This window comes from Castanea sativa, chromosome 5 (genome assembly GCF_040712315.1).
Source record: "Castanea sativa cultivar Marrone di Chiusa Pesio chromosome 5, ASM4071231v1".
In the NCBI taxonomy this organism is placed as follows: domain Eukaryota; kingdom Viridiplantae; phylum Streptophyta; class Magnoliopsida; order Fagales; family Fagaceae; genus Castanea; species Castanea sativa.
The window spans coordinates 75,284,868-75,298,187 of record NC_134017.1 but is presented as its reverse complement, the minus strand read 5'-3'; the positions used below and the strand labels follow the sequence as shown (position 1 = coordinate 75,298,187).

Here is a 13,320-nt window from a genome sequence, read left to right as displayed (position 1 = left end):
CTGTAGGCCCACCACGGCCCCTAGATGCAGTAGCACGGGTCGGTGTACTTACGGGTGCTGCGCTTGTGCTTGGGGTTGCAGTAGCTGCTGATTCAGTCTCATGCCTGTTGTTTGCCTCCCCATTCGCTGCAGGACCACCACCAAGCCCAGCCAGATCATTTAGGACGCGTCGGACATGGTTGTGTGCTCGGCTGCCTACAGGAAGCATCTCCAACAGCGCAAAATGACTTTCAATCTGAAACCGAGAAAGAACCAGTACAATCAGATGAGGCATTTACGTATCAATTGTAGAATGGATAATATAGTACTTATTAATCTACCCAAATACTCAAGTAAGATATATCTAATTAGAACACATTACCGATATATCTAATTTTGCGCTGTTGCGGTCGACATACTTTCGAGTGACCGGACGGTACCAGCGGTAATAGTCATGATTGCGAGGCATCTCACCAGTCTGAGGAGGTGCATGGCAAAGTCGTTGTTGTCTCATATCCCATGTAAGGATATACGGTCCATGCTCCTCCCTCCAATTCTTTTCCACCTTCCCCCGCAAGTCTATTCTATGCAGTCTTTCATCATACACAACATGGTTGGGCCGCTCTTGCGCCAACCCAAACTGACGAAGGACACGATCTGGGTGGTGCATCTCTACTATGCAAAAACACACGAGTGGCACCCTTGCCGTCTACGTATCCCTCCCTGCAACGCAAAAGTCAGGAAGGTGGCCGAAGTCTGCCTCGTATGGCTGCCACACAATCTACAATAGAAACAAAAAACAATTATCATAACATCAAGGAATGTGAAACAAGGGAGAATACATCGATAAAGGGAAAAACAAAAATTAAAACAAAAGATGTGTTAAAGGATGAAGCAATCATATTCTTAAGGAAAATTAACATAACCAAACAGAATTTTTGTTTCCCATACTTGGTCCGGCTGCATTCTAACTAATTGCTCGCGATAGTGAATCAAGGCCATGCCGGATGGCCTACTCTTCGAGCTTGGCACCCGCACCCACTTATAGTTACGAGCGAATAACATAAGATAAGATAATTCTCATGTTATAGTTACTAAGAAGAGTACATTGCATAACACACTAAATATCAAGAAAATACTTACTTAAATGCAAGTGGAGCATATGGCCATGGGCCATAATCACATCCAGGTGGGGGCTCTATCCTCGGGCACAAGAATGGCAACCTTGCCCATGCCCAATACTGGACCAATGTGCACGCCCCACCAATCTGCGATGCCCCTTTCTCGCTTGCCCGACACAACTCTCTGTACAACCAGGCCAAGCAACCACTACCCCAACTATACTGTGGTGGATCACGAAGGTCACGCATGAACGCCAAGAACATCAAATGCACCCTATCTCCCGACTTGTCGATGAAAAGCTTATCCCCTAGCAGTGCTAAAATATAACACCGGGCATACTGGTGTATCTGCATCTCCGTTGCGTCATGAGGCAGTGGCGCTGCAATGGCATCAACAAGGCGGCTGATGAGAATTCTTTGCCCCGCCAAAGTTTTGTTGTCATTCGCCGGAGTAAAACCAAGCAACTCCATGCACAGATCTCGCCAATCCCCATCCACCACAGCAGTCGGCCCAACCAAGACTTCACCGTCTATAGGAAGTCCGAAAATGACCTCCACATCTTGTAGGGTGATTGACATCTCACCATGTGGAAGATGGAATGTATGCGTCTCCGGCCGCTATCGCTCAACTAGGGCCGATATTAGGCAATGATCTATCTCTCTGGAAGGGGCCCTAAACAATCCTTCCAGCCTTAGCAACTTGATAATGTCAATCACTCGATTATCTCCCATCTGAATGCTTGCCATCTCCTTAGTGCGACCACGGCACGTAAGTGGGCTCGGGTCCTGCAAAATCCATAAAAATTATAGCGGTTGTTACAACTACAAATACAACTTTGAAAGAACTTGCTAACTAAAAAACAAAGACAACGTAAAAATTAAAGCGGTTGCTAGAACTAGATATTTCACCTCGCCATTCCAAATGTCCTCTGATCGATGATATCGTTGTCGTGTCAACAATGACTCATCAAGCGGACCAGGGTGCAAGATCTGTGGCTCGTCATCAATCCGAGGCTCCATACTGCAAACATTCAAATACTCAACTGTGAGATCATTAATAGTGTGGGGGCAAAAGAATGCTATTCTACATGCAAGGAAAATCTATTCTGAAGAGCAGCTTATTGGCATTATTTAAAAAAGGATGCTAAAAGAATGGAAAGCAAGAAGAAGTACAGCCTTGATCTTTGATGTTCCTATGTTTACCTATTCATTTCAGTTAAGCTGAGTGGTATTGAGTTTGTACACTAAAGATTCATTGTTGAACACTAATGCAACGGTGTTCATTGGCGGTTGACCTTTGAATTTGTAGGAATTTCTAACTCTCGAGGAGATTTATATATTCTATGGGGATGTGGATGAATTAATCAATTTTTGGAGCGCGATGTCTGTTGACTATTAGGTTTAGGGCAAAGAATTTTTTTTTTTTTTTTAAATTGACTATAGAGTTATTATTAGATTAATAATTTCTAAGTTTATGCAATATGACAATCTAAGTGGCATAAAATTAAAATTTTATTATAGTCATTAGCTACTTCAATATTTTTCATCAATTATATAACAAATATGACTACTTTAACATAAGACAAAAAGTTAGAAACTGAACTTTTACATTTGAAATATTAGGGAGAAAAAAACATAGTAATTTACCCAATGTACGGCTACTTTAGCATCAATTTCAATAATTATGTAAGGAGTGTCAAATTTATCAACACTTTAGCATCCATTTCAATTATTAGGTCATGAGTGCCTAATTGCAAGGCTTAGTGTAGGAAAGCTAAGCAAGGGCTGAGCTGTTTCTAGTCAAGGGCCAACTTGTACTTATACGTATAGCAAGGAATAGAAAAAAGCTTCTAAAAATCTTAACTTCGAGTTCTCTGTATTGTGGCTATATTATCTCAGCAAGTTAAACTAATATTGGGTATTTTTCAAGGATGTAGGATGGGCTCAAAGGCCTCTTTCAACATCATCCTAAATCCAAAACCATGATCCCATCCCATTTTAGGCCCACATGATCCAACAACACTAAAGTTGGATTTATAATTTCCCCATTGGTATTACAAAACTAACAACAACTCACGATGACAAAAAGATGATTCTTTGGTATGACTCAATAACCAATTTATCCCCAACCGTTGAATCCAGCGTAGACTATATTGACTTTGTCAAATCTAACAGTTGAATTATGTGTTTCACTAGAGCCATACTTTGTCAAATCTAACAGTTGAATTGTGTACAGATTTTGACAAATAATTTTCATCATAGATCTCATGTATTGAGACAAATATTACTCAATATGCTATGAATTTTAGTTTATAATTCAATTTCTTCAAACACCAGAAAAACTTCTGAAGTATTGCCATATTATTTATTCTGCCTCAATTGAGCAAGTCTGAATTTCAGACCTATAAGTAAAGCTATTAATTTGATATGACAAGCCAAATGCAAGTAGTTGAATAAAAATAGAATGCTATTTTTCCTCTCTCTATATTTCTGTTGTACCTCAGCTAAAAATCCTTAAAAATCAGAAAAACAACACTGAAACTCGAACTCAACTAAAAATCAACACTGAAACAACACAGAAAAACAACACTGAAACAACACTGAACTAAAAATCCTTTCTTTCCTAATTTGTACTGGGTCTCCACTCTCCAACTCAATCAAAATTTGAAAAAGCAAAAAACAAACTAAAACAAAAGCAAAGCAAACGCTTGGGGACCGGTGTGAGAATAGAATGAGGGAAAATTTCTTAGCATTCAAGAGGGAAAATTTGAAAAGGATTTACCTTGGTACAAATACTGTGGAATAAACCGAATCGGAGAAAGACTGAATCTTGAAGGGACTGGTGTGACAGTTCACAATGAGGAGAGTATCCGTTAGAGTGAGAATCAAAGAGAGAGAGTCGAGTGAGAGAAACTGAGTGGGAGTGAGAGTAACTGAGATTTTAGGTTTTAAGTGGGGAAAAACGTGTTTCTGAAAAGGGGTTTAAAAACGATGATTAGATATCGAGTTTTAGAAACTCGAATTTGTCTACATTATCGAGTACTAAAAACTCAATTTTTAGGTGAATACGAGTTTTAGAAACTCGATTTTTCAAGTATACACATGGAAAAATTTGTCCACGTCAGTAAATGAAAAACCCCATAATCGAGTACTAAAAACTCGAGTTTTGTTTCAATCTCAAGTTTTACAAACTCGAGTTGTTAGTTTCCCAATTTCTTCCAAAACCAGCCAACTAACGAAATCTTTAGCACACTAATGTTATTTGGAAAGAGTGTTCGGCCAAGGGCCGCGAGCCCGAGGAGAAGGGCTACTAGGGAAGGTGTTGAGAGGAGTCTAAGAGCATGTGGCTGAGAGGGGGAAGACTCTGGTTTGGAATAGCTTATGGGCTCCACATTGCTGGTCACATTAAATGGCGGGCAACAACTTTATCAGCCGCATTGATGAGGAAGTGACTTGAACAGTGCAAATCACAATTAGGTAGATTCTTTTCACCACCTTCTACAAACTGTGAGAAGGGACAAGTATCAAAGTAGGAAATCGGTTAGGTGGGAAATGGATGGTTAAGATGTAAGGAAGGAAGGAGTATATATAGAAAGAGAGAGACCACATAAAAGGGGATGAAAAAAGATCAGAAGAAGAAAGGAAATAGAGAAAACAGGAAGAACACGGTGAAAATAGTGTAATGAACAATATTGTTTGAGTGTAACTTAGTCTCCTCGGCAATTCTTTAAAGAAAGCATTTGAATCATTTAATCTTAGATTTTGCTTGTTTTCTTCCTTATTGACCCTCAGAATGGGCCAATTCTTTGTTGTGTTGTTCTCTCTCTACAAATTCTTTGTTTTGGGTCTGGACTGACTTAATACAACCATTGTTCTGAGTGGCCGTGGGCAACTAGATTTTTCAGGTCCTTACACCCACTATTGCCATTTTTGCATTTTTTGTGCTTTTACTTTAACTCTCACTTCTACAATTCTCTTGCTGAAAATTGACCAAATAGACAAAAATCTCTAAACGATTTCTTTGAAATTTTAGCATTGTCAATAGGCCAATTTAGAAGCTGTTCCCCCCCCCCCCCCCCCCCCAAGCTCTTGAAGTTAAAAAAATAATCCTCATTATTTGCTTCTAAATAAAGACAGAGTACATTTTATGATAAGAATTTGGTAATTGACATATCAAAAAATAAATATAATACCATACTATTTAAAATTAATTATATTTCTTATTTGGTGGAATAGAATTTTAAAGGAAGTAACATCAATGCTTTTATATTATTTTTATAGGAAGTAAGACTAATATATTGTTTTAATATTGCATAAATCCATATTTAATTTCTTTCATTCTTAAATTTTAAGAAGTTTATTTTTTATTTTGAAATATTTTAATTAGTTTTTTTTAATCTCAAATAAAAAATAAATAAAAAATTATTTTTTAATAAAAAATTTAGGATGAAAAAATCTAAAATTTAAATCTCTCTTAATTATCAAATTACAAAAAAAAAAAAAAATTTAAAATAGTGTAACATTTTTTCAATATTTTAAGAACCATAAACGAAAATCTCCAAAAGTTTAGGGGAAAATGTAATTCATAGAAAATTTAAGGAGGAAACAGTATTTTCCTTTTTAACCTTTAAAATGAAGAAAATGAAAAAAAGAACAACAAAAAAAACGTCTCCTCTTTCTAAAGAGCAAAATTGAGCGGAACCTCGCTAAGCTCGCTAGTCAGTGGTGAAAATGTCTGTAACAGAAGCAATGGGACAAGAAGAAGAAGAAGAAGAAGAGAATCAGAATAACAATCAGGAGCCCAAGTCCAAGTCCAACTCGCCCTCAGAAGTGGCAGAAATTACAGAACCAACCAAGGACCAGGTGGAGGAGCAGCAACAACAAGAGTACAGTTGGCCTGTGATTCGGTTCGATGTTCCGCCTCATAGAACCTACCATTTCTACAACCAGTTCAGGAACTCTCCAAACCCTAACAACTTCCTTAAAGCCATCAAATGGTACTTTTGTTTTTTTTTTTTTTTTTGTGTTCCTCCCATGTTGTTTTTACTCTTTCACAAGCTTTAACTTTAACTCTCTTTTTTTGGATACATTTTAAACTTTGGGGGCTTAATTTTTATTTTGTTTTTGGAGTTTTAATGTAGGTCTCCAGATGGGTCTTGTTTTCTTACAAGCTCTGAGGACAATACTCTTCGTGTGTTCACATTGTGAGTTTCTTATATTAATTATGTAGTAAAATTTATGTAAAGTTTGCACATTTTTAAGTTCTGTACCTTATTGTTCTCTAATTAAGTTCAACCATGTGGTAGATATAAAAAAAAAATTAGATAAATGCAACCATGTTGTTGTATTGACCAATGGCCTCTCCTAGGCCTCGCAAAAGTGGGAGTTTTAAGCACTGACTACGAACTTGACCTTTTTAAGCATGCGGTTGTATTGACCAATGAAACACATAATTGAATTTAATTGTCTTTGAAAAAGATAGCACTAGTTTTTATGCATTGGTCAAGACAATATGAATTCAATTAGGAAATCTAAGCTTAAGCATCAAAAGAACTGTATCTAAGTTTTAGCTTATGGCTTTAGAGAGAGTTTAAAGTTCAAACAGGGCAATGCAAGTTGTATTTTGAAAAATGAATAGAAAGAAAGAGTGCTCTTTGGATACCATTTTGGAATTACTTTTCTTGCTTTTGAAATTTAGATTTAATGCAATTTGTGATTTCAAAAGCAAAGCCTGCACTTTAACAGCCCAATATGGATAGTCACCTTTTTGTTACTTCTATTTGTGTTGTGGTCTCAAAATTTTTTTAATGCATTTAATGACCTTATGAAAAACACTCATGTACGCACAAACTAATGCTGTAGCTAGGAAATTATTGGTGTTAAAATCATATAAAATTTCTTTGTAATTCGTTAGGACTATGTCATGTGTACGTCTGAAATGGATCAATTTCATGGTTTGATTAAATATTACAAATCTAAAAGTGTATTTGGTGCCACATTAATTGAAAATGTTCAATGACTTGACACTATATACATTGTCAGATGGAGAAAATAAAATGACAGTCCTTTCCAGAGGGATAGAGTGATCTGCAAAATAGGATTGGGAAAATTACAATAACTTCCATTAACACATAAGGAAATGATAGAGTGGCCAGCAAAGTTTTGCAAAAAATGACAGTCCTTTCTGGAGGCATGTGATAAACATAACAAATACAATAAAATACCTATCTTACCCTTGAGTTACTCAATTAAGCGTGCATAATTTTTGGTAATTGGGTGAATCAAATAACTCAAGGGCAAATTAGGACATTATCGCGTAACCAAGAGCAAATTAGTCCACGAAAATAAGGTAACTCGAGGACAAAATAGGTGTTTCTTTTTATGTTTTATATTTATCACAACAATTAGGGAGGGGAGTGTCATCTTTTGCGAAACTTTGGGTGATCATTGTCATTTTGATATACCTCAAGGAAAGTTGTGTTATTTTCCCCTTAAAAAAATTCTTATAAAAACTGGGTAAAACTAATGCTTTTGTTTATGAAAGCAATGTGTTTAGATAATGCTAGAGAAAAATTATTTACGTGGTTCAGAAAATGATACTTTGTTTGCATGCTTTTATTTTCACTGTTATGTCACTTTGATGCATTAATGTGTCCGTAAGAACTTTACCATAATAAGTATTTTGTTCTTCAACAGACCAGATAATGGAAGTGGTGGTGATATCAACACTTGTTCAATACCTGCTGATGAAGGTAAGTTTTCTCTTAGGTGATATTTTAAGTGTTTTTGTTTATTACACTATACCATAACCATTAACTCTCTCCAAAGATGATTTCTAGTGAGAAAAGAATGAAGGGGTAGTAGTGTATGCCCGAAACTTCTCTTTATTGAGAATGATTCAAAACAAGAATTTTAACTAGTTTGCATCGATATATAGAAGCTAATTTTGGGTTCTTTGTATCTAAACTTGTTAAGCTCACGTGCTTTATTCAATCATTATACATATACTTATGGTTTAAATTTTTTTAAAAAAAATGCAGATTCCTATGCAGCAAAACTTGTCATGAATGAAGGAGAGTCAGTATATGACTTTTGTTGGTATCCATACATGTCTGCTTCAGGTGCTTCATTGATCTCCCTTGTCCTTGTGCTATGACTTTTATGCTTTCAGTTAAATTTGGATTGATTTTGCGATTGATTGATGGCATTTCTAAATGGAAATTTGATCTGAGGATTGATTGACATTTCAGATCCAGTTAGTTGTGTTTTTGCAAGTACGGCTCGCGACCATCCAATTCATCTTTGGGATGCTACTTCAGGAGAGGTGCTGAGCTCTTATTGCTGATATGCTTTTTGTTAATGAGATTTGTGTTTTATTAAGCTCTAAGACTCGAAAATGGCTTTGTAATATACAGTATACGGGCCTTTCCATTGGTACACCTCTCTTTCCTACATCATGAAGGCATGGTGGGTCCCACCCTTAACATGCACCATGTGTATATTCCAGCTCACCGTTTCTAAATTCTATGTGCTCATTCGATAGACTTTCTAAGAAGCTTGTGTACTGCATTTGTGGTTTCCTTATTACTATAACTGGTGGTTGACCATTTCCTTCTGACTGAAAATTTCAGCTGCGCTGCACATACCGGGCTTATGATGCCATGGACGAAATAACTGCTGCCTTTTCAATTGCATTCAATCCCACTGGGACAAAGTAAGTAAGGTTTTTCAGAGGATTCATAATTTGCACGCACTGCTATTTTAGCCTTTTGTATTAGGATTAAAAAGGACATTGTTCTCAGAATATTAGATGCTGTATATTTATATATCACCTTTAGCTCTAATGTGATGCTAATACTTTATAATGAACTGTGGTTTAGTGCATTATCTGAACCATATATATAACTGCCTCTATGTGTTGTCATCTAACTAGGGTTTATGGATAGTGCAGGCATGGTATCTGGGTGCCAATTAACAGACGATCCATTGATGTTTATACTTTTTTTGTCATGTAGGATATTTGCTGGATACAACAAAGCTGTTAGGATGTTTGACTTACATCGTCCTGGTAGAGATTTTAAACAACATTCAACACTTCAAGGGAATAAAGAAGGCCAAACAGGTGCGTGCTCTTATTTTAACCACTTGAGTAAAATTCTCTTTTGGTCAATGAAATAATGAAGCATATATCCTCATCTTTTTTACTGTCTACAGGTATTATATCTGCACTGGCTTTTTGTCCAACTCATACTGGATTGCTAGCTATGGGTTCTTACAGCCAGACCACTGCAATATATCAAGAAGATAATATGGAACTCTTATATGTTTTACATGGTCAAGAAGGTGGGGTTACACATGTAAGTCTGCATTCCCCATCATTTACTTCATTCTGATATTGTATCAATAAATAAAGGCAAAAGTTATTTCTTCAGGTCCAGTTCTCGAAAGATGGAAACTATTTATATACAGGAGGCCGGAAGGTAACTATTTCTACGTTTTTTTTTCCCTTGCAGTTCAAGTTGTTAAATTCAATACAACAAAGATTTTTTTTTTAGTGACCGTTGAGAATGGGATTGGGTGTGGTAATGAACTTTTTTCTTGGAGACCATAAATTTGCTTATTGTGATTGATTTATACATCTATGTTTTTCCTATTAATGGCTGGCTGAAGACAAAATATGCAAAACAAAAGCTAGAAAAATTTCCTGGCTATCCAAAGTTAAACAAATATATGTTGTTTTCCTATTAGCATTGTATACTAGATTATAAATTAAAACATAAATGATAGTTTTGCTATTATAAAAATTAATATCTAATTGTAGAATCAAAGGTTATGGGAGGGTAGTTTGTTTTCCAATTAAGACGGTTGTCAAGAGGTTGGGGTTTAATTTTTTTGCCTACTCCAAACATACCTGCCGACATGATGCTAAAATGTAATATGTGGTTGATTCAGTTCACCTTCATATTTTCAAATATATTGCAATAATGATTTTTAGTGTTAAGTACACTGTTGTGAAGTTTAACTAGTATGGTCATGACCTGGCAGGTGGGGGTGGGGTGGTCGTTGTGGGTTTAGGCAGTGCTTCTATTGTACCTGATAGACCAAATCCCCCCTAAAATAGAACAAAACAGAAGAATTATTTCTTCTTTCTTCATCCTATGGTTGCCAACTTGCCTTTGATATTTCTTGCACTAGGGTTGTTACTTCCTTAAGACCTTATTCTTGAGGGGATTTGGCAAAGTTGTTATCTCTGTTTGCATTCTTGTATGGGCTTCTGTGTAACTCAGCCATATCGTCATTTTCTGATGGACTTCGAAAGTTCAAATATGATGCATTTTCTTATGCTAACATTATGTGTACATGTTTTCTATCCACCTGTATAAAATTTGCATTCAATTTTCTTGAAGGACCCATATATACTATGCTGGGATATACGCAAAGCCGTTGATGTTGTGTACAAGTAAGTAGTTTTATCTCATCTGGAGAAGCTTTCCTTTTTCTTTCTATTTTTTTTTTTAAATTTACAATAATATGCTAGTCCATCACACAAGGAGGTGTACACACAAACAACTGAACAGTTACAAGGAAGAGATTCTAAAAGATATAACAACCAATGTGTTGGGCCCCACTTATTAAGGGGGAGTTTAGGCCCACAAGTGAGGGAGAGTATTAGAATTACGGTTAAATGATTAAATTCACAATTTTCGAATAGCTTAAGCTTTTGGGAGAATTGGTAATTTAACACATGGCAACACCCAATAAATATTATGAAAATTTTAAAACCAAGGGTTGACAAAATCATTTGCCAATAAAAGTGTATGAGTATGTACTTGGCACTTTTCAGTTTCAATTGATATCTAATCTTCACATGTGGTTTCTTAACATTAATAATAGTGTTCTTTGTCGTTTTCCATTCACTTGATGACTGTACCAAAGGAAATTCTAACGCCATTAATAGAAACTTATGGTATTTATTAATGTAAGTTTGTTTCTTTCATTCATTCTTTAAAATAAGGCAATATTGAAGTGTGACCAATTTTATATATGTACCTTATATTAGGTTATACAGGTCATCAGAATCTACCAACCAGCGAATATTGTTTGACATTGAACCCTTGGGCCGACACCTTGGTACAGGTGGTCAGGTATTGTTTTAGTTTCAATTTATCTCTGTGGCCAGATACTATGCCATAGCCAAAAAAGTGTTACCATTTCAATTAAGTTATATGTTTGTTATTGCACTTTTGGCTTCAGGATGGTTTTGTTCATATATATGATCTTCAAACTGGGCATTGGGTATCAAGTTTTCAAGCTGCATCGGGTATTAATGATATTTCATATCTGTTAAAGATGTGGCTGGTTGAATTTTGCATATATCCTTATCTCATTGATAACTAATTTTTTTTTTTTTTTTTATTTTTTTATATCTGTTCTATTGGCTATACAGACACAGTAAGTGGGTTCTCTTTCCATCCATATCTGCCAATGGCTGCCTCCTCATCAGGGCACCGAAGATTTGTAGTTCCTGATGATATCTACGAGGATGTGCCTTTGAGTGGTATCTCGAGTAACTCAGCTGCAAACTTTGTTCTTTTGGAGATGTTTTGTAACATTTGCAATGCCTTTACTTCCAATATCAGTCTTGTTGAATTGTGTCATTGTTTTACATTTGTTTTTGGTTATACTGCCTCTTTGCTCAATGGTATGACTATTTGAGCGTTTTGGCCATTACTTGCCGCTTAGGATGTTATTGTTTTGGTTCAAAGGGTAATGCAATATACTTGGGATTTGTTCTAAGTTTAAATGACTTTAGAAAAAAGGGTTTTAAAAGTCAATATCTTTATTGTGATGTCTGGGTAAATACATCTAACTGGATTTTGGCTGAATCCAGAAAATACAACAAGAGAATGTAAATAAAAAAAATAGTTAAGTTGAAGTTCAATATAATCTGATGAACTACAGCTTCAGGTTACTCGAGTCACAAGGCAGTAACACAAGCATAATGAAATTGGTATTTACGTATTTATTTGTTTTCAGCTTCTCAAAGTCTTAGAATGTAGGGCTTCTATGTATTCATACTGCATTTACTTTTATTATGGAATTGCAGAATTTAAGATTGTTTCATTGGAATGGAAGAGCTCTGTAATTTCATTTTTTGTTTCATTGCTAAAGAAAACTTTTAGGCAGCCAAAAAACAAAAAACATCAGAATGGAAGAGGGTACCTGTGTTTATGGGATCTTATGAATTGTTTTGTTCTGTTCTTGTAGATGAATCTATTCCTATTTAAATTTTGTTTATGTTTCATGTAGGCAATGAAAATTGTGCTTCTGTGTGGAGTTTCTCTGTTGCTTCAGTGGAGAACGATACTGAATTGAATGGCAACAATTTTAACAATCTATCTGAACATGAAGAGCTGCACCAGGGTCCTTGAGTCATTTGCCAGAGCTTTGTATATAATCAAGTTTCTGGATAAGCTTTTGTTACAATGATGATTCAAACGGTCATCATGTGCTTAATTAATACATTGCTTGATTGAATCAGTGGTAACAGAAGTCTATCAGAATTTGTATTGAGCCTTAGTGCCTGTATGTACATTTCAAGTTATTGGGCTGAAATTGGACGGATTTTTCATGAATTGCTCAGTTATAGAGGTTTTGGGATCTCATCAATTGGTTTTATGGATTTTTATTTATTTATTTTTGTGCTGTTACTGGTTCATGGCATGTACAATAACAGCAGTCCATCTATGCCTATGGCTGTTCCCTATGACTAATGCAACAAAAACAGCAATCATGATAATGGGCTTAACCATTCATGGAGTACTGAAATAGAGCATATACTATATAGGCTGATTTATCCTGAAGCATATTTTTGCTACTCAAGAAAAATAAAGTGTTCTGTTTTTTTTTTTTTTTGGCTGGGAAGGAAGGCTTCTATTAGGCATATTCTTATAGATAAAAATAAGAATGATTACAGATTACAGGAGGCAAAGAATACAGAGTTTCTTCAAGAAATGTTCCTGCTTCTGAATCCTTTTTTTTATTTATATTTTAATTTTGACGGAAAAGGTAGAGTTCCTGCTTCTGAATCCTGATTCCTCTCCCCCCACAAACAACCCCCCCCCCCCCCGGCCCAAAATTCCTCTTTTCGGCCCTTTAAATTTTCAAGTTTATAAATAAAGCACAAGGGCCTTTGATTTTGATGGGAAAGCAGAGAAGT

At 35.8% G+C, this 13,320-nt stretch overlaps 1 protein-coding gene across 2 annotated transcripts; it reads left to right on the top strand.

The window, feature by feature from the left end:
- The first annotated feature begins 5,761 nt into the window (after window positions 1-5,761).
- LOC142633744 (uncharacterized) lies at window positions 5,762-12,797 on the top strand. 2 transcript variants are annotated; one of them, XM_075807999.1, is made up of 14 exons: window positions 5,762-6,097; window positions 6,242-6,304; window positions 7,797-7,852; window positions 8,141-8,221; window positions 8,351-8,424; window positions 8,732-8,814; window positions 9,116-9,222; window positions 9,315-9,457; window positions 9,533-9,580; window positions 10,508-10,560; window positions 11,161-11,245; window positions 11,355-11,421; window positions 11,548-11,658; window positions 12,411-12,797. In XM_075807999.1, exons 1-14 carry the CDS (start codon window positions 5,832-5,834, stop codon window positions 12,530-12,532), a joined length of 1,359 nt encoding a protein of 452 aa, XP_075664114.1. In that variant the 5' UTR covers window positions 5,762-5,831; the 3' UTR covers window positions 12,533-12,797. The 2 variants fall into 2 exon arrangements, with proteins under 2 accessions (XP_075664114.1, XP_075664113.1); XM_075807998.1 differs by having other exon boundaries at window positions 11,548-11,667.
- Window positions 12,798-13,320: the final 523 nt, after the last annotated feature.